Raw genomic sequence first — 22705 nt, forward strand, 5'->3', positions numbered from 1 at the left:
ACATAAAAATATAAATGGCAGATACATATATCAAGTTTAGAACAACCATTTAAAACACAACCAGGTATATATTGACTACTCTTACTTCAGTTTTACAACACACAACCTGAGGAAAAGAGAAATAATAATAACAAGAGAGTATTATGACTTAGATAATGACTAGATTGAATGATTGGTATCATGCTGGTCTTCCATGTATCTACAAAAATTTCAACATCTGTTCTAGAAGTTCTCTCATTTGAGACTCCTTCGTTATTGGCTCTTGGACATTTTGGTTCCCCTGTGTTTTTTGTGGTTGATTTCGTTCAAGATGTTTATTCTGGTGCTTTCGTTCACTTGTGTTTTGGTGGTTCTTGAAATTATATTGTCTCCATTCTCCGCTTGTTTAGACATACAGGTAATATTTATTCTCAATGTTATGCGGCCGATTGTAACGGGAAAAAGCAATGTAGAGTAGCATTAACATTTTTAGATTAAAAAAATGCCTTTGTGTATATCATAAATACAATATTACAGAATTAATGAACTAAATTTAGATTAAAGAAGTTTAAGGAACCTGTCTTTTTTATGGAGGGGGGATTTATTGCAATTGCGCAAATGATAAAGTATAGGATTTGGTATTCCAAAAGAAACCACAATAAAAATCTCTATTCTATTTTTTTTTTTTTACATTAATTACATCGGGATCGTATCGCTCGTCATTTTGGCGCTCCGTAATTAACGTCAAATTTAACTTACGTTAAACGTTTTACTGAAATCGCAAGAGTTATCTCCCCCAGTGTGTTGTACGTCTTTAAAGTTCTATTTCTACAGTAAAGCTATTCAATAAGGCTATTATGACGTCATTTCCAATTCACGTCACCTTATGCAGAACAGATCCATTTGACATAATGCCATATATGTCTGTACACATTTCAATGATAAACAACATTTTCCTTTGTTTTTGCACTACAAAAAAGCATAATTACCCATATCTGACCCCCGACATGTGGAGCTTATGCAAAGTAATTTAATTCGCAGTAAATAAATTCGAATTAAACTCATTCGCATTAAATCGCCCGTGTGAACCTGGTTCAAATTTAATTCTAAGTAACTTAGGTTTAATTCGAATTAAACTCTCCGTGTGAACAGGGCATTAATATTTTTAAGATGACTAATACGTTAATATTGAATTTTTATTTTTTGAAAGATACATAGTATCATACAGGCCCGTAGGAAGCAATTTCAGTTTGGGGGGGGGGGGGGGCACAGCCACACATTTTCAGTTGAGGGGGCACTATCAACTACCAAAATTTCTTGACAAGCAAAAAAAAAAAAAAAAAAAAAAAAAAAAAAAACTCATCAGACGTTTTCATTGAGGGGGCACAAGCATATAGTATCTATGCTTTCTATAGTAATCTATTTATCGGCAAAATTATTGGGGGGGGGGGCACGGCCCCCCCCGTGCCCCCCCCCCCCGGTTCCTACGGCCATGTCATAACAGTGTTATTAACTGCAAAGGTGTAACGCGCGTTACAGTTTCTTTTTTACACACGGTCACACAGAACTTTATGATATTACATTTTTTTCATAAAAATAATACATGTAATTCAAAGCTTATAGTTATATTTTTAACCCCTTCTTGGTCTACAAATGTGATAAGTCTTTGAAAATCCCTGTATTATTCTTTGTGAAAGTTACAATTAAAGGAAAAGCCATTGTAACAGCTACTGACGCACAAACTGCTCAATGTGAGAGCGAATTTTAATTTTCGTTGATGAAGTTGCACTTGCACGTCCTTCAACGTTTATGACTTCAAAGTAAAAGTAAATAATCTTTTAACTTCCCATTCCTGGATATGACTTTTTGAATGCCGTAGCTTTCCACAATTTTTATCAACAAAATACATGTGTATGTCATGTGAAATGTATGTATATGATAATAAATTTAAATTTAGAGATTGACTAATAAAATTAGTTCCTTCTCCCAGATTTTTGACTATTCACAGGGCCTGCATTTAAAATCCATGGCATGTATCAGAAATAAGCAGTTTTATTGTTATTCATTTACTTTATACCATAAGATTAATAATCAAATAACACATAATAAGACTAAAACAGAAAGTTTATTATACACAAAGATTAAAGCAATTGTTTTATTATAACAACATTTTCAGAACATAATAGGACTATAGTAAGAAATCCATTACAAAGAATAATATTAGTTAAACACTAACTTTGTTACTTCATGATATCACATCGATAACACCGTTATAACTAGAATAATACCATCATCATAAATTATTATATATTTGTATGTACATATTTAAGTAACCTCACAATGGACTGAATGTCGTAACTTAAATTAACAATTTTAAATATACATGTAACACATCATAAACAAATCATGTAACGCATTCAGTGAGGTTTTATCATCATGAGCGTCTCCGTTATATCTCTACCATTCCTAATTAACGGATACCAAGGAGTGACCCAGTTTGCCGGGTACCAGGGACCGTTAAGGAAGGCGCAGTGGCACCAGTTAAACCATCAGCCTCCTCATTTGTTACTGTGAGCAGCACAGTTACCTCCACTCCACATGTCGTTATCCCTGTCATTTTACGTTATTTATTACGCTATGTGACTATATACAAAACTACCAATTTTAAAAAAACGTATTTAACACATGTTCATATCTCCAACTTAAAAAAATCATATTGAACTGTAAAGGTAAATTGTTTAACAATCTAAAAATTATAAATTTATATTTTTTATTGTTGCATATTATTTTAATTTTTTGAAGAAATCCATTACATATAATAATATTAGTTAAACAATAACTTTGTTACTTCATGATATCACATCGATAACACCGTTATAACTAGAATAATACCATCATCATTAATTATTATATGTTTGACTTTGTATGTACATATATAAGTAACCTCACAATGAACTGAATGTCGTAACACCATTGTAACTAGAATAATAACATCATCATAAATTATTATATGTTTGACTTTGTATGTACATATTTAAGTAACCTCACAATGGACTGAATGTCGTAACTTAAATTAACAATTTTAAATAAACATGTAACACATCATAAACAAATCATGTAACGCATTCAGTGAGGTTTTATCATCATGGCAGTCTCCTTTATTTCTCTACCATTACTAATTAACGGATACCAAGGCCTGTTCCAGTCTCCCGGGGACCATTGACCGTTGAGGAAGGCGTTGTTACAGTAGTAAAACCACCAGCCTCCTCTTCTGCTACTGGAAGCAGCACAGTGATATCCACTAACCCCGTCGTTGTCCCTGTCTGGTGTACTAAATGACATCCCAGACAGGTTAGCGGCAGGATTCCCAGTGTATAACATACTGTCACCTGAAAAATAATCAAAGAAAAATATATTACACAGACACCTCTTTCAAATTAGAGCATTATTATTTACTTACTTTAAAGCTAAAGAAAATCACACACCAGTATTTAGCATTATAAAACCTTTTAATTCATCCATATCAATCTTATTGTTAACATTTAACTTATCTACTTATATATAAAAAGAAAGGGTATTCAAACAATAAATACTTATACATTAACTGATAAGATGATGAAATATTATTAAATGATATTCTGATTTTTGTTTTTTGTATCTCTTATAACGTTTATTGTACTGGAAGCAATACATTTTTCCACTTTGTCAACACATTAATCATTAGGAATTTTTCAAATTTAGGTAATTAACTTCTTTTTCACTGTTGCTTTTGTATAATCTGTTAATTATATCTTCAACATAACCACTTAGTTACTTTATGATTACCAGCGCTTATTGAGCTTAATATAAAATATATCCTGTCCTTTTATATCAATGTCAATGTAATATTTTGATGATTTTTTTAGAAATAAGTTTACTGATTAAAATATTAATTCAAAAAACGTAGCCGGATTAATGAAATAAAAAAGTCTTGATCAAAATATATATTGTTCTTCAATATATATAATTGATTGGCTCGCACTGCATGAACTATTATTTTTATAGTTACGCGGAAAATCTCACATGCGGAATATTGATAGTCAAACATTCTTCCCAATTCTTACCTAACGTTCCGGTTGCTGGCCCTTAGAGAAAGAGATTGTAATTGTCTACCTGTCACCAGCAATAGAAATCTCTCTCTCTCTCTCTCTCTCTCTCTCTCTCTCTCTCACCTAGGGTTCCCGTCAGACATTTTTTATTCCTTTTACCTACCCAATGTCCCGGTAGCTGGTCCTCCAAGAAAAAGTCTGTAATTGTGCATCTCATCAGCAACAGAAAACTGGTTGTATAATTCATAGAGTTTTGTCCCATTACGCAATGTGATGGACACGTAGAGGGATGAGTTCCTTCCCTTGGTAAGCTGATGTATTACATCATTTCCTTCAATATGTTATTGTCGGCTTATATAAAGCATTAATATAGCAAAATATGTTAATTTCAGGATTGTTATAGTATAATACAATCACATAGAGTTGTGCGATAAACCATATTAGCAATATCCGTAAATGTTTGGCATCAACCTGAGGAAATTTTTATATATAACAGAAATTGTCATAAACTTCGTTTAAACTGAAAGAACAAAATATAAATTAAAATGTTAATAGTAAGGCAAATGATTATTTTTTAAGATATTAGGGGATATAAATGATTATTTACCAAGCCAGTAAGAGTCAGAAAGGTTCCCGAAACCATTCCTGTACTCGGCCCACGTTCTGTTAAATCTTACTGACCCGCTCAATCGTCTCTGGATTGCCTAGGGATTACGTGGTATTAATGAAAATCGTGAAACCTTGTTAGCTACTTTGTACTGTGAACAATGTTTCAAACTATCTAAATTACCTAAATTAGCTAAATTACATGCTATATTTTTTGATGATTTTTTAAAAATAATTTTTGCTTCATACAAAAATCCACGAAAATTATACTTTTCTTAACAAATACTTAAGGTAAAAATCTATGTTTTTAAATTCATGATATTTATATGCTATTTTACTCTATTATTAAAAATATTTACTCTCATAATTTTATTATCTACATGTAAGATAGGCTAGAAAAGATAGTTATTCCATGTTTATTCATTGCTAGTTTGTTTGAAGTATAAAGACTTTTTTAAAAATCAGTTTTAAAATCAAAGGCAAATAAACTATTAAAAAAATTAATAGTACTTGAAATTGATGTGAGAGAGAGAGAGAGAGAGAGAGAGAGAGAGAGAGAGAGAGAGAGAGAGAGAGAGAGAGAGAGAGAGAGAGATCTTACAGTCCATCCTCCATCTTCTGTATCCATATCACAATACACGCTAACCCGGCTCTCATTAAGGAAAGGATTTATTTCATATACACCAGATTTTGTATGTTCGTCAATGTAAAGTTCTTTACAATCTTTATTATAATTTTTTAAATCTGAAAGAAAAAGAATAAATATATGAAATGAAAATACTCCTCATAAAAGATTTACTCAGAGAGAGAGAGAGAGAGAGAGAGAGAGAGAGAGAGAAAGAGAGAGAGAGAGTTACCTTTCTTGATTTGCAACAGATCGCTTTTTAAATCTTCTACGATATCGGTTATATTTTCCTTGATAATCTTAAACATCTGATCAAATTCTTCCTTAATCCTATGTTGATTCTTTGTAATCCTAGCGTTTTCCTGTATTAAAGAATCAATCTGCCTTTTCAATATTTCTGTCGTGTGCTCATTACTGATGCAGTTATTTTTCTCATTACAATAAATTTGCTGAGAACTTGTACAAATGAACAAGCCGGACACGAAGAAAGCTGCCAACACCATTGCCATGGTTTTACTTGCACGTTGTCTAAACTAAAGCTTCTCTAAAAATTCCGTACTTTATATATCCTTAAACAGGAAGTTAAAAATTTCCCTGAAAATATTTCAATCATCTTCCCCTACCGCATCACTTAAATGTTTTGCATTGAATTTTAATCGACAATCAAGAAATAATGAAAGAATGATTTGCTTATCTTAAACGTCTGTTGTTGTTTATTGCCAAAACATAATTTCTTATGAAATTAAAAAAAAAAAAAAAAAAAAAAAAAAAAACAAAAAAAAAAAAAACAACATTATATTTCAATTTTGTTTTTAAATTTGGATAAGAAAAAAAACTATGTACTAGTATAAGGCGTTTTGTTTTTCTTACAGATAAGACGTAGTTTTTTTGTTATAGATAAGACGTAGTTTTTGTTATAGATAAGACGTAGTTTTTTTGTTATAGATAAGACGTAGTTTTTTTGTTATAGATAAGACGTAGTTTTTTGTTACAGATAAGACGTAGTTTTTGTTTTAGATAAGACGTAGTTTTTGTTATAGATAAGACGTAGTTTTTTGTTACAGATAAGACGTAGTTTTTGTTATAGATAAGACGTAGTTTTTTGTTACAGATAAGACGTAGTTTTTGTTACAGATAAGACGTAGTTTTTTGTTATAGATAAGACTTAGTTTTTTGTTATAGATAAGACGTAGTTTTTTGTTATAGATAAGACGTAGTTTTTGTTACAGATAAGACGTAGTTTTTGTTATAGATAAGACGTAGTTTTTTGTTATAGATAAGACGTAGTTTTTGTTACAGATAAGACGAAGTTTTTTGTTACAGATAAGACGTAGTTTTTTTGTTATAGACAAGACGTAGTTTTTTGCTACAGATAAGACGTAGTGTTTGTTATAGATAAGACGTAGTTTTTGTTACAGATAAGACGTAGTTTTTTGTAATAGATAAGACGTAGTTTTTATTACAGATAAGACGTAGTTTTTGTTTTAGATAAGACGTAGTTTTTGTTACAGATAAGACGTAGTTTTTTGTTACAGATAAGACGTAGTTTTTTGTTATAGATAAGACGTAGTTTTTGTTACAGATAAGACGTAGTTTTTGTTACAGATAAGACGTAGTTTTTTGTTATAGATAAGACGTAGTTTTTGTTACAGATAAGACGTAGTTTTTTGTTACAGATAAGACGTAGTTTTTTGTTATAGATAAGACGTAGTTTTTTGCTACAGATAAGACGTAGTGTTTGTTACAGATAAGACGTAGTTTTTGTTATAGATAAGAAGTAGTTTTTTTGCTATAGACAAAACGTAGTTTTCTGTTATAGATAAGACGTTGTTTTTTGTTATAGATAAGACGTAGTTTTTTGTTATAGATAAGACGTAGTCTTATATTACATTAGATTGTAAATGAAAGGCAAAATCCATTTTGTTTTTTTTTTTTCTAAATTAGCTTCCATTTTTGAGACGGCTAAAATATATCCAAAATTTTGACATTTCAAGTAAAATGATTAAGATTTCCACAGAAAACAATCCAAAGCTCTCCCTCATGTCTATTTATGAAGACGTCTGGTTCAATAATGTGATAATAAATGACAAGTACAATTTATTTTATCAATGCAAAAAACAAAAACAAAAAAAATGTGCAACTACTTGGTGATTTTCTTTTATCTATAAACATCATGCTATAAAATGCTAAAAAGCAATAAATCAGTACTATTTAAATTAATCTTTCTTAATTAAGGAGACCCGGCATAAATACGTAATTCTGAAGTAAGGAGACTCGATAAAGAGATTAAATTCTGAATAAAGAGATTCGACAAAGATATGTAATTCTGAATTAAGGAGACTATGCATAGATACATGATTCTGAATTGGGGACTTGGTATAGGGATGTAATTCTGAATTGGGGACTTGGTATAGGGATGTAATTCTGAATTGGGGACTTGGTATAGGGATGTAATTCTGAATTGGGGACTTGGTATAGGGATGTAATTCTGAATTGGGGACTTGGTATAGGGATGTAATTCTGAATTGGGGACTTGGTATAGGGATGTAATTCTGAATTGGGGACTTGGTATAGGGATGTAATTCTGAATTGGGGACTTGGTATAGGGATGTAATTCTGAATTGGGGACTTGGTATAGGGATGTAATTCTGAATTGGGGACTTGGTATAGGGATGTAATTCTGAATTGGGGACTTGGTATAGGGATGTAATTCTGAATTGGGGACTTGGTATAGGGATGTAATTCTGAATTGGGGACTTGGTATAGGGATGTAATTCTGAATTGGGGACTTGGTAAAAGGATGTAATTCTGAATTGGGGACTTGGTATAGGGATGTAATTCTGAATTGGGGACTTGGTATAGGGATGTAATTCTGAATTGGGGACTTGGTAAAGGGATGTAATTCTGAATTGGGGACTTGGTATAGGGATGTAATTCTGAATTGGGGACTTGGTAAAGGGATGTAATTCTGAATTGGGGACTTGGTAAAGGGATGTAATTCTGAATTGGGGACTTGGTATAGGGATGTAATTCTGAATTGGGGACTTGGTAAAGGGATGTAATTCTGAATTGGGGACTTGGTATAGGGATGTAATTCTGAATTGGGGACTTGGTATAGGGATGTAATTCTGAATTGGGGACTTGGTATAGGGATGTAATTCTGAATTGGGGACTTGGTATAGGGATGTAATTCTGAATTGGGGACTTGGTAAAGGGATGTAATTCTGAATTGGGGACTTGGTATAGGGATGTAATTCTGAATTGGGGACTTGGTAAAGGGATGTAATTCTGAATTGGGGACTTGGTATAGGGATGTAATTCTGAATTGGGGACTTGGTATAGGGATGTAATTCTGAATTGGGGACTTGGTATAGGGATGTAATTCTGAATTGGGGACTTGGTAAAGGGATGTAATTCTGAATTGGGGACTTGGTATAGGGATGTAATTCTGAATTGGGGACTTGGTAAAGGGATGTAATTCTGAATTGGGGACTTGGTATAGGGATGTAATTCTGAATTGGGGACTTGGTATAGGGATGTAATTCTGAATTGGGGACTTGGTAAAGGGATGTAATTCTGAATTGGGGACTTGGTATAGGGATGTAATTCTGAATTGGGGACTTGGTAAAGGGATGTAATTCTGAATTGGGGACTTGGTAAAGGGATGTAATTCTGAATTGGGGACTTGGTAAAGGGATGTAATTCTGAATTGGGGACTTGGTATAGGGATGTAATTCTAAATTAAGAAGACTCAGTATAGATACATTGTGTCCATGATCACGGCAATTTAAGGATGTGTCACTTTAGTTAGTTCAGGAAGAAAGAAGAAATTAAAATATTTGACTTCAATTTTTAATATAGTTTCTGATGGGAAGAGAATGTGCTGATTTTCATTAACCAAGTTAATATGTTTAAAACTACATGTTTTTTTTTTTTTCAAGGACTAGCTATCCTATTTTCAAATCAAGGATCCGACGTATTGCGTAGTCTACACAGCCTTAACAAGAATAAATATATGGGCTCAAATCTTTCGCAATTAAACAAAATAAATTGGGATCAGATATGAGACTTAAGGTGTATATGCACACATATCACGATATTTTTTTTAAATGTTAAATGTTTTAAGATGATGAATGTCAGACAATTTATACTAGAGAAAAATATAAGGAAAAGGATTGGAATAACCGGGAAAAATGTCATATCTTGAAGGTCTAAGAGTCCAAAAACCAACCAAGATTGGGATTTGCAAAGGAAAATAATTAAGATAAAGAGGTCTAAACGGAAGAAAAAATGCGAAAAAAAAATCATCAGCAAAGGCTGTATTTCCTGACGGTCGTCCCATCGTTGAAGAGAACCAAATATAGATAAAAGGACAGTAGACCAAAACTGATGATTTAGGAAATATAATCTCCTCTGAGTTAACTATATACAAATTTTATGGTGTTTATATTATGAAAATTAACACAAATTTAGCATATACACACACACACACACACACACACACAAAAAGTATGCATAAATTCTTTATATAATTTTTAAAATTTGGGTTAGAAAAAAACTATTTTTCTTTTAAATGTTATAAATAAGATTATTAATTTTGTATGTTTGTTTTTTTAATAAGCTTTCATTTATAAGACGGCTAAGATATATATGGGCTCAAATTCTCTGATGACTGTCGTCCCATCGTTGAAGAGAACAAGAGATTGATAAAAGTATAGTAGACCAAAACTGATGAATTAGGAAATAAAATCTCCTCTGAGTAAAGGATAAGCAAATTTTATGGTGTTTTTTTTTTAAGGAAAATTAACTCAAATTTAGCATATACACAAAAACATCATGCATCAGTATTTATTTAGTTTTAAAATTGGGTTAGAAAAAAAAAACTATTTTTCTTTTAAATTTAATAAATCAGATTATTAATTTTGTATATTTGTTTTTTTTTTAAATAAGCTTTCATTTATCAGACGGCTAAGATATATCCAAAATTTGCGCATTCTTAGTAGGTGATAAAGATCCCCTTCAAAATTAAAATCCCAAGCTTTCCCTTTGGCATATTTAGGAAAAGAATTGTTTCATAAATATTACATTTAATCAAAAGAATACATTTTTTTATGAATGCCATAATGTGATTAAACACCGGGTGAATTTTGCATATATAGATAACATGTTTTATTAAACTCATAAAATTAAATTAAAGAAACACAGCATGAACAGATGGAATCATTTCATTTTAAGGACATGTAACAGACGTATAGTTCAGTAGTTCAGTGGGAATAAAAACATGTAAGTTAAATACCAGATACATGTATGAGCTATGGTGAGATAAGATGTGCCGCATTACATTTTAATGCAATAATGAAAAAGGTAAAAATAACGAACAGTGATCAATCTCATGAAAAACTCTAATAAAACAAATCTGTAAAAAGGGCAGAAACACGGACGACTAAAAATTCCAATTGTTGGACAGGCGCATTTCGACAAATTATGTCTCTTCAGCAATGCTCATGCGAAACATTGAGAATTAAGATTTATTGTAAACTAAAATATGATTCAGAATTTTAGAAATAGAAGTCCAGACAAAAATCTGCTGCAAAGCGTAGGATATAACATCCTTAAACTTTCTCTAATTTGCTTTTGGTTCTCCCATCGGAAAGATTTAATTGTTGAGATCAGGTAAATATGTATGTTCTCTAAATGTAAGAAAAAAGCACTTTGTCTGGGCAATATAATCTCTGAGTCAGAAATTTTTCAAGGAGATCAATTTTGGAGAAATTGAAGCCAAATCACAGCAGATACAGCATATATGTCCACATTATGTACAATACGAGGCCCATGGGCCATAACGCTCACCTGATTAAAAAATATCACGAAATATGAAGTCGGTATTTCAGCAAGAAACGGCAGATTTGGTTTTAATATATACATACGAATTTGAAGTTAAAATGGTATGCACGTTGACGCAAAGGTTAACGACATCATTCAAATTTATCCTCGTATCTGAGTGAAAAAATAACATTTGCTGATTAGAAAACATGTCTGTATTTTTTAAAGAAATCATTTAGTTCTGTCGACGCTATCAAGATAGTTTCGAAGCCATTTCCAATGTGACTGAAATATATTGATCTACCTTAGCGTATCAAGTAATTGTGTCCGGCAACCTGAACTCCTATCTCTGATAAGATCTACCCTTCAACGGGCCAACTAATGAAAATATTTGGAATCTTCCTTTTACACACTGTAAAACAATACATTAGATAGACATGAAGTGCAGAAAATTTTTGAAAAGAAGTTCGAAAAATTAAAGATTTTTTTTCCTGATTTAAACCAATTTCGCCGATATCCTCGATTTATTTTTTTTATGTTTGACTGATTGTTTATGCATTTAATTGCTACCATGTAAAATATTCATCGAGGATTTATCAATTTTGAAGGGAAAAAGCAAATTCATTATCAATTGATCTAATTTTGATATGAATATTGGATCATTTTATTTATCGTTTAAATAATATATTTCTGAATGGTTTTTTTGTGTGCAAAGAATAAGAAATTCTAAACTTTTTATGAGTACATAATTGAAATATAATCTTTAACGTACTTTAAATAATATTTAGACGTATATTTTACCGTATATGTTTTCATTTATTATAAAAAAAAATATAGATAGTTGAACATTTAGCGACTACAAGTCAAAAGTTATTTTTACTTTCTTACCACAATAAAAAAGAAAGACATTTTAAGATACTGATATTATTTTCTAAATTGTTAAGAAATGAATACTGATATACTTATAAAACGTTCTTTAATGATGACAGAAATGAACTGAAATATAGTTGAGAGGGCATTGAAAAACGAATAAAAGACGACGGAAAGGACACTGAAAGATAACTGAAATATGTTCCATGAATGGAGACTACAATGTGTCTGTATTGTGCCCGAAACTTAACTAATAGTTCATCTGCCATACAGTGAATGAATACCACTGAAAAAACCTAACAACTAAAGAAAGCATTTAATTGTTTAGCTACCAAGGTTGCAAGGAAGACATAATCTATTTCATAATCCTTAGGAATGGTTATTGTTTTCTTTTTTATCTTAAGAAAGTGAAACAATATATATACTGTATTGCTTTATTGTGTTTGTTCTATTTCAATCATAAAAAAAATTTGGTTTTATTGCACACACAAGAAGACACAGCGAATCTGAGGAAATTTTTAAACTCCAAAATATTTTAAATAGAAAAAATGCAATAAACACACAACTGTAAGATGCAAAACACAAATGCTTGACATTCAGACATTATGCACGTACCACTCGGAAGTGTTCCTGAAGAATTCAAATAATAGATACAGTAAAGTACTTATTTCAACTAAAGACCATAAAAGGCTTTGAAGCATTTCAAGTTGGAAATAAAAGTAATACCGGAGGATGTATTATTGTCAATGCCAAACAGAGTTCAAGTAAGCCCTTGCAGGAAAATTAGTGCACACCAGAAATTGTTCAATATTCTTACAGGATTTGATTTAATGCTAAATCTGAGTAAACAACATTTTCTTTTTTACATTCTTGAAGGGTTCATTAAATGGTTTTAGTATCCTTTCTTCATCCTGACTATTTACCTGTTAGACTTTGTATCTATGTGACTTTACACATGTACCTATGTGGATATTAACCTGTTTGATTTTATGTCTGTGTGACTTTATACCTATAGGATTTTCTGATTTAAATATTGACAATCTTACTTATCAAATTTATGTAAAATGTTCAGCCCTTGTAATTCTTAGGTTAATCACTGTAGTCTTTATAATATTCTATCAGATATAACCATGGCAATACATATCGTTTTATTTTACGTATATTAGTATGAATAATAAGTCTCTTTGAACAAAGCATACACATCAATTCGCATGAATAATTTTATGACCTCTTTGCACTAAAAAGTGTCATATTTGGGGTATTAAATGTTTAAAAAGGTAATGAAATATTTCATTTTATCAGACTTTTTATGACCCAGGTGCTAATCGGTTGGAAGTACCCTGGAGTTTAAAATAATGAAAGAAAAAGTTGGAATGAGTGATGTAAATTTTGAGATATTGGTCAAAATGTGCTATATTCAGGCATAAAAAGAGCGATTTTTTATAGACTTCTTTAATATATTTCCTTTTCTTGACGAAGTGTGTAGAGTGAATGTATAAAATTTGTTTTTAAAATATACACTGAAATCAATATTTCATATTCCTTGCAAATAATAATGAGAAATATTCTCTGAATAAAAATATATGTGTCAAAATTTACGAGATATTTAATGTAACAAATGTATATATTTAAAGAAAAATGTTCTTGTAAATATCTTTCCACCACAAGAAATAAACCCACATAAATCTTGTTCCTTTATGACTTTATTCTTTATGTTCTTTATTCTTGAGCAGTTTATAAATTGAATATTGTATAATTTGCATTGTTTAATTCAAATATGTTATAGAAATTGAATTGTAAAGATTAGATTTGAAGTTAGAGGTTCTGACTGAACTTTTCTTAAAAGCTGACGTGTGACATACCTTAATAAACGTTCCCAGTGTAAAAGTATATTTTTAGCAATCTTTGTTATAGTGTATAAATTACAATTAATGACAATCGTTATTTTCTTAATTTTACTAATTTTATAATTTCCAGAGTGGCTTACTGATAATCAATTAATTAAGATCTCGGAGTTTTTATATAACTTAGACAGACAAATGATAGAAACACTCAAAGTAATTGACTCTTATAGCCCCCGGGGGTCAAATGTTTTAAAATGTGTGTTATCCAAGTTTATCCATGTAACATAAAAAAACGGCTTATAACTTTGAATTCATGAGAACTTTATATCATATAGGTAGACATATCCTCTTATTTTATCGTTGAACTATGAAATATTACAATCTCGAAATCTTAATTTAAAAAGCTCAGAAAAATGCTAAGGTAACTGTATTTCTTAAATATGAGTTAGAAAGTATATGAAGCGAAACTTTGGAAAAATATTTTTTTTTTTTTTAATAAATTTAATAAAATATTAAAGTACATGTATTTAATCATGGTAAAGGTTTTGGTTTGTAGCTGTAATAATTATACTTTATTAGTCCCGTACCGGTGAAACTGGAGGAGACTATAGGCTTTCTCTGCGTCTGTCCGCCCGTGCGTCCGTCTAGCTGTCCCTCTGTCTGTTTGTCAGTCTGTCTCACTTGGTTTTCCAGACTTTTTTTTCTAAACACTTGTGGATATTGAGCTGATTTTTGGTAGGTAAGTGTATCTTGATGAGTTACAGACCACGTTTGCATTTCTTTACCCTTCAATGATTTTTGACGGAATTACGGCCTTTTTATTTATTTATTTTTTTTTCTTTTTTTAAAGAGTTTTCTGCTATTTTTTTTCTAAACGCTTGCAGATATTGAGCTGATTTTTGGTATGTTATATGACCTTGATGAGTTATCGATAAAGTTTGAATTTTATTCCACTTCAATGATATTTAATGGAATAAGGCATTTTCATCTTTTTCTGGGAACCAGATTACACTTGCCGGTAGGGGACTAGTATTGCTAATGCAATACTCATAAAATGATTGTTTACTTTATTTTGTAGATTTTTCAATATAAATATTGGGTTTTTTGTTTAAGATTAAGGAAGGATTTATAACACAAAAACAAACAAACAAACAAACAAACAAACAAACAAAAAAAAGCTACATTAATAGAAAATACGGTTATAATTCAGTTCTGTATCTTATTTTATATTATTACAAATATGAATATTGTTTTTCTTTTTAAGAAATAAGGAAGAAATTCCAAAACGGAAAAAAGCAGTTATATTAGGATAAACATCATAATTTAAATCTGTACAACATCGTGCGTTGCGGTACTTTCTTGGTGTGCATCGGTTTACTCCAATATTAGCTATTCAAGGAGAAGTTGGTTGGCTCCCTTCATTTTATCGTCCTCAGGTGTATATTATACGTCTCTGGAATCGACTCGTTACAATGCCGGACGACAGACTTACGAAAAAAAAATTCTTGTGGGACCTGGAACAATCTTTATCAAACAACAGAAATTGGTCGCATATAGTAAAACTCCTATTTGAATCTCTTGATATGTCTATTTATTTCCAAAATCACATTGTCTGTAACTTAACCATAGTGGAAGAAAAACTTCGTCGGAAATTTTTAAATGCATGGAATGAAGATCTCCAAATCGTCCCAAAACTTAGAACCTACCGAGCCGTAAAGATTGATTTTCAAACTGAGAAATATGTAACAATGGACATTCCAAAGTGTCATCGTTCTATACTTGCTCAATTTAGATGTGGTATGTTACCTATAAGAATAGAAACAGGACGGTATAAGGGGGGGGGGGGGGCTTTATCTGATAGACTCTGTACCCTATGTTCTTCAAATAGTGTAGAAGATGAATGCCACTTTTTGCTTCACTGTACATCATATTCAAATTTTAGAGCAATCTTTTTTACCAGTATTGGATTTAAACCAACTTCATTTGATATTAATATGTCAGATTTAGACAAAACCAAATTTCTTATAGTAAATTTCCCAAGACAAATCGAAAAATTCATATACTCAGCATATACTTACAGACAGTCTATTATTTATAATAAACGCAATGCATAATATCACAGTACTGTTATTGAATGTTACATTGTTAAAAGTGACATATAGGCACGATGGGCCGGGTGTTTTAATTCCTTTTATATGTATATTTGTTGACAGTTGTTGTAATTGTACATAACACATGTCACTATAATAAACCATTTACTTACTTACTTACTTATATTAATAGAAAAAAAAAATCTACCACAACTTGAAGGGCTGACGTCTTAAAGACAAGGTCAGAAGATGCGGAGGAAAGGTATAGAGATAAAAAAATTAGTTGGAAGAAAAAAAAATGCGAAAATAGAAAAATAATCAGCAATATCTTTATTTTCTTAGGACAGTCCCATCGTAGAAGAGAACCAAGACAGAAAAAAACGTCGTTTGTAAACTGAGATAAGAGAAAAAAAAAATAACTGACATAAGGATTGACCTATTTTTAACGTTTACTGTTGTTTTTAACCAAAATTAACATAAATTATATGAAATTTATCGAAACATTATGCATTAAGTTATCTTATCTACAAATAAGAATTAATCTTATATATCATTGAATTGTAAAATAAGGACAAAATGATTTTTTTTTAATTAGCTTCCATTTTTGAGACGGGTAAAATATATACAAAACTTTGATATTTTCAGTAAGATGATTAGGATTTCCATGCAAAACAGAATCCAAAACTCTCCATCACGTCTATTTAGGAGGACGTATGTTTCATTTAACGTTCTGTGAAATTAAATTATAAGTAAACTTTTTTTTATAAGTGCACAAGAATTGAAACCCTTGGTGATTTTTTAGGTATGAACACCATGTCAAATAAAAGCTAAAAAGTATTAAAACAGTACTATTCAAATAAATCTTTCTTAATTAAGGAAATTCGGTATGGATACGTAATTATGAATTAAGGAGACTCGATAAAGGGATGAAATTCTGAATTAAAGAGACTCGGTATAGAAACGTAATTCTAAATTAAGACCAAAATTAAGACTCGGTATAAATATGTTGTGTCCATGATCACGGCAATTTAAGGATATGTCATGTTTGTCAGTTCAGGAAGAAGGAAGAAATCACAATATTTGACTTCAATTTTAAATATGTAGTTTCTTATGGGAAGAGAATATGCTGCATTTCGTTTACCAAGTGAATACAATCATGAAAATAGATTTGAAACTACATATATAGCAAGGACTCGCTGTCAGATTTTCAAAACTACGTCCCGACGTTTTGCATAATTTATACATCCTTAACAAGAAAATTAGTATATATATAATAAGCCTCAGACTATACAAAAAAGTGCTCAAGACTTTCGTAACTGGAAAAATATAAAGTGGGCGCAGATTTGAGACTATAATAGTACAAGCTTACATATGACATTTTTTATTAAAATTTTAAAAAGTTTGATAAATGACAGAAAATTTATGTTAAAGAAAAATGTATGAAAAATTGAAAATACGAAAACAGAAAAATCAGAAGCGAAATCTGTATTTCTTGTCCATTTTAGGAAGAGAACTTAAGGTAGATAAAAAAATGAAAGTGGTCCTTCGTAAATAATAATTAAGAAAATGGATTTTCCTCTGACGTATGGATAAACAAATTTCAATGTTCGATGTTGTTTATTGCAAAAAGTAACACAAATGTAGCCTATTCACAAAAACATTATACATCAAGATTTACTTACTTTTTTATTCCTTGGCTAGAAAGAAACTAAAGTGTTTGAATTTTATAAATAAGATCTTATCATTAATTATGAATATGTGTTTTTATTAATAAGGTTACATTTATAAGACGGCTACGAAATATCTATAATTTGGACATTTAAAGAAGATGATAAAGTTCCCAACCGAAATTAAAATCCCAAGTTGTCCCTTAAAACTATGCAGGAAAACGACTGTATCATAGATGTAATATTTAATCACAAGAATATATTTTTTATGAATGCCATATTTTTTTAAAGGCTGGGTGAATTATATATATATATATATATATATATATATATATATATATATATATATATATATATATATATATATATATATATATATATATATATATATATATATGTTTTATTAAACTCATAAAATTGAATTAAAAGAACACACAAAACAGATAAAATCTATTGAAAGGATATGTCACATGCGTATAGGTCAAGAAGAATAAAAGCATGTAAGTTTCAATGAAAAATTCCATACACGTACTAAAATATTTATAATAAGAGTATGGAGGGGTCCAAGAGATCCAGCTCTAGCATAGTGGTATTATTATGACAAGAGTAATATTATACAAAATACTCGACCTGAAGAGCCACGAGAACAAATTCAAGACCATAATGTTTGTAATTATTTTTTTCTGATTAAATATCGAATAATTCGGCTTTCAAAGGTTTCTCAAAATTCGTTGGATCTGTACATAATTTTATACCGTCGTATGTAAAATCCGTCCTTCTGATACAATGAACACATTTTGTGGTTTGTATCATTATAAAACAGGAACCGGGATAGGCCGTGTGTCACGAACACAAATTTATGTTTCTTTGTTGTATAACTTTTCCAAGAAGACTGATTTCGTTTTTGGCTCAAAGCAGGCGATAATAGAACACTTGTATAAGAATGAATATTGTCCTTTATTTTGTAAATGATGAAAAGATATATATACAAAACAGAGGGTCATTCATAAAAATGCTACTGAAGTAATAATACATGTGATGCCGAGTGCAATCATGACCCCTATTTTACACAATAAGACAATAAATATCTACACAAAACACAATGCATGGTGAAAAGGGACTACAGAGATTATGCAACACATGTACCGAAAATACATGACATACCCACTATAAAAACTTATTTATATATATTTTGTGAACAAACTTGATGCGTTGGAAAAGACAATAATCTTTAATCCACCCCTTCCCCGATATTAGGGTACACAAAGGAATTGTCTTTACTCGGGCTTCTAATTTGTTCTGTTTAAATATTTAAATTCCTATTTTTATTAAAAAAAAATTCCATTTGAATAAATTGAAATTACATGAAAAATGTTAATATTCACCGACAAGGACATTCTCCTTAGCATCACTTGAAACATCTGTAGTTGTAAACAGGGTACGAGCTCCGTTATTGTTTGTGTACATTTTACCGGGTGTGTGTTCAATTTACTTACTCTACACATATAACTGAGCACGGTCTGACAATTTAAGAGAGTTGTAGTTGCTTCCTCACGTATCAACTCTGAATTTTCTTGATTAGGGTTTGTTGTTGTTCAGTTATATAAACCTAATTTCTACTTTTTCATATAATAAGGATAACTTTTTTGAAGAACAACGATGCGTGAAAATCAAACGCGTACCGAAATTCATAGTTTTGATAATGTAGAGAAAAAAAGTTTCTCAACTAGCATATATAATAATTTTGCCTGAAATGTTCTAGCAACATATAAGTTATGATATTATACTGAAAATTATAAAACATTAAATATGTGTTCCAACTCCTTTAATGAGCCTTATTGAGTAAGTACAGAGAATCTTCTGGGTTTCTTACAGCAAAATAGTTTTATATGAATGCAATAAAACAAAACGATGTAAATAAAGATGAGGTTCTCACTTTATTTTCTCAGACAGACAAGATAAACCTTGAACATTGTGTACAGGTCAAAATTCCCCAAGATCATATATTAAGTATAAGAAAGAAAGAATGGAGAAAAATCCCCCTTGTCTAACTCCAAATGTCCTATCAAACATTTCGGAGCAAATTCAATTCAACGATACCCTCTTCACTATGAATTCTGAATTTTTAAACAAATGTAGCTCTTATTCCTACTATTCTGAAAAGTGCTGGGAGCTGGTTGTGCATTGTTTATTTATTAGGTAATGTAACCAGTGCGCATTACATATATGTCTGGAGTTCATAGAAAAAAAGGCTAAATTTTACACAATTCCCGACTATGAGGAAGTTGCTCCTTGCACTTTTCATGTTAAGGAATTTATCTCAAACGAAACAGAATAAATTTTATAGCGGAAAGATATCCGTATATCGTTGAACTTTTACGATCTACATATATATTCTAAATGTTTAACCTGTCATGTGACAAACAAACGGACAATCGCTTTGTCCGAATTCAGCAGAGGCCCCACATATACAAGTGCAAACACCACAATTCACATTCATAAAAACTAATGCTGTTGAAAAAATATTAAAATTGTATTCATTTTCTCTGAATATATTAAGGCTTATATATCAAGGGCGTTCTTAACCTAGCTGCGTTATAGTAAAACTTTATTTCATAGACAAACATGCTGAACCGAGTCAAATGCTTTCCCTTGGTCTTTGAACGCACAATATAATCCATTTGGTACGTTTAAAAAGTTCTTTGAAATAGTATAGCGAAAATATAGGGTCATGGTACTCATATCTCTGCGAAAACTTGCTTGGTATTCTAAAATTAGTTGTACATTATCAGTTATCTATTTTTTTAAATTTTTGTTTCATTAACAATTTTCAAATACAGCTCAGAAATTTAATCGGTCCATATTGCTTTGGTTCAGCACTGCCCCCGTAGTTTGTATACAGGGGGTTATGATTTCACATCTTGACCCCTGTTTTGAGAGAGAAAGAGAGAGAGAAATTACTTTCATTTCATTAAAATTTGATCACTTTATATTAGTCATTAGTGATAATTTTCATAAAGGTGAGAGTCATGATTTTGAATAAGGGTGAGATTATAAGTTACTATCAGATTACAAGCTTACATATGCACTAACTTTTCCTTATATGTAAAACAGAAATTGAAGATGATGAAGGACAGAATAAGTATCTTAAGTGGGAAAATGTATGAAAATTAAAATAAGGCAGGAACAAAATAAAGTACATTGATGGAAAAATCTAACTCATTTTGAAGATCTTGCTTAAACGATATAATTACTGTAATTGTTAAAACGATTTGAATGCTCATGACTCTAGGGACGTAACTTCAGTTAAGGACTTAAGGCACATCAGAGTGCCTTTACCTTCTCTTTAGGAAAAAATTATGAAAAACAACTAGATGCTGTCATATGACATTAATAGCCGCACAAAGGTGATTGTCTCCAACTGCACACTCCTTCATATATGGATAACCAAGGAAAAAGCCACAATGTTTCTATAGTTTACACAGTACAAAAATTAGTCAAACTGAGAATAACATGCGGCCCATGGACCTCTTATGAAGTATTTCATATACTTAATTCATTACCAGTTTGACCGTCCACGGTAGCTCAGTCGGTAGAGCGCTGATCCGTGATCGGGAGGTCGTGAGTTCGAATCTTGGCTGCGACTGACCTAAGTCGATAAAAAATGGGTAGCAACTTATCCTTCGCCATGTGCTCGGAACATTGAAGTGAAAGTTACGGGTCCTTCGGATGCGACCTTAAAAACCGAGGCCCCGTGTCATGGCAGGCATTAGCATGATAAAGATCCCTCACTGCTCAATGGCTGAGTGCCGAGTAATACGTCAAAATTTGAAGCCCTTCACCGGTATATGGTGACGTCTCTATATGAACGACGTAAAACAACATACAATCAATGAATCAATCATTACCAGTTTGAAATAACAGAAATTAATAAAAAATGTAAATTATTTTTTTTTTTTGAAAAAAGAGGGAGGGTTGTAAATTTTTGGCCCATTATTGGAACTTTTTTAATTCATTTTGAAAACAACAAATAATATTATTTCAGTACATAGCGTTTTTGATCAACTTAAAAAAGTTTAGAGGCCAATTAATGCTTTCAGAATGATCAAATTTCAGAATTGATCAACGTATCAAAACGTGGACCCCTTCTACGTGGTCAGCAGTGCAGCGATTAAAATACCCTTGGTACTATAGGCCATAACTGGCCAATACCTGCAAATTCTAAACTGGAGGTTCATTAAAGGTAACAACATAAGGAGGTCCAGGAAGGAAAGCAAATAAAATTCATAAACAAAGAAAGGAAACATCTGGATTCGGTTGTATCAATATTTAATGAATGATAAAAGCCTCATTAAACTGATCATTTTTAATATTTTATTAAATCCCGTTCTATCAATCTTTTAATGAACGAATCGGTGCATGATTCATTAAACTCCTCGACTTTAATGAAAGAAAGGGAGCTTCATTAAATGGTTATTAAGTGTGGCGACCAGCCTTATATTTTGCCTGCTAGGCAGACGGAGAAAAGGCAGTCTTTCGTGAGCGATTTTCACTGCACATTATGGACCATGAGGAAATTCTGAAACGATACCGTTTCCGTTAAGAAATTACTGGATATTTGAAATTTGTCGCGTTACTGGAACTAAGGCATTTCACAAATGGATTGCACTCTTTGTCAACAGAATTACAGGTATGAACATGTTTATTTCTGTAAAACAAATCAATTCATGGATAAAACACATTAGAAATCTCCACTGCGTCGATGTGTATTTAGTAAATCCAGAGACGTATTGAATAGAATAGAATAGAATAGGATTTATTACCAAATCAGGACCCAATGGACATAAGCATATAACATATATAATTACAGATAATACAACAAATAACGAAAAGCGGTTCTTCCATCTAGTACATTGAAGTTATTTTTAAGCTAAATACAGGATGTTTCAGAAAACATGCAACCATTTTGATTGATTACAATACAATGGTGTTTCAACCAATACCATCCATCAACATGCTATATTAAAGGGCACAATTTCAAAATTCATTCATATAAAAATGAATTTAATCTGGCAATCAGATAAGGAGTTACAAAAGAATACAGAAAATATGT

The 22705-nt window shown here is 31.1% G+C and overlaps 1 protein-coding gene across 1 annotated transcript; it reads right to left on the reverse strand.

The window, feature by feature from the left end:
• Nucleotides 1-2762: 2762 nt before the first annotated feature.
• LOC133198398 (uncharacterized) lies at nucleotides 2763-19059 on the reverse strand. The gene is made up of 7 exons (XM_061334493.1): nucleotides 18978-19059; nucleotides 7653-9034; nucleotides 5531-5660; nucleotides 5275-5417; nucleotides 4675-4771; nucleotides 4231-4398; nucleotides 2763-3368 (listed from the first exon to the last, which is right to left on the reverse strand). Exons 1-7 carry the CDS (start codon nucleotides 19057-19059, stop codon nucleotides 3106-3108), a joined length of 2265 nt encoding a protein of 754 aa, XP_061190477.1. The 3' UTR covers nucleotides 2763-3105.
• Nucleotides 19060-22705: the final 3646 nt, after the last annotated feature.

Source organism: Saccostrea echinata, unplaced genomic scaffold, assembly GCF_033153115.1.
Source record: "Saccostrea echinata isolate AGI-Se365-2 ecotype Australia unplaced genomic scaffold, CSIRO_AGI_Sech_v1 ptg000033l, whole genome shotgun sequence".
In the NCBI taxonomy this organism is placed as follows: Eukaryota; Metazoa; Mollusca; class Bivalvia; order Ostreida; family Ostreidae; genus Saccostrea; species Saccostrea echinata.

Excerpts from the sequence above, each read along its gene's own strand:
- LOC133198398 (XM_061334493.1), bottom strand. The coding sequence starts at position 19,059 with ATGTACACAAACAATAACGGAGCTCGTACCCTGTTTACAACTACAGAT. Across the intron at positions 5,661-7,652 it reads AGTCCCCAATTCAGAATCAT|GAAAACGCTAGGATTACAAA; the intron begins GTATCTATGCAT and ends TCTTTAATACAG. Across the intron at positions 5,418-5,530 it reads TCTGTTGCAAATCAAGAAAG|ATTTAAAAAATTATAATAAA; the intron begins GTAACTCTCTCT and ends TTTTTCTTTCAG.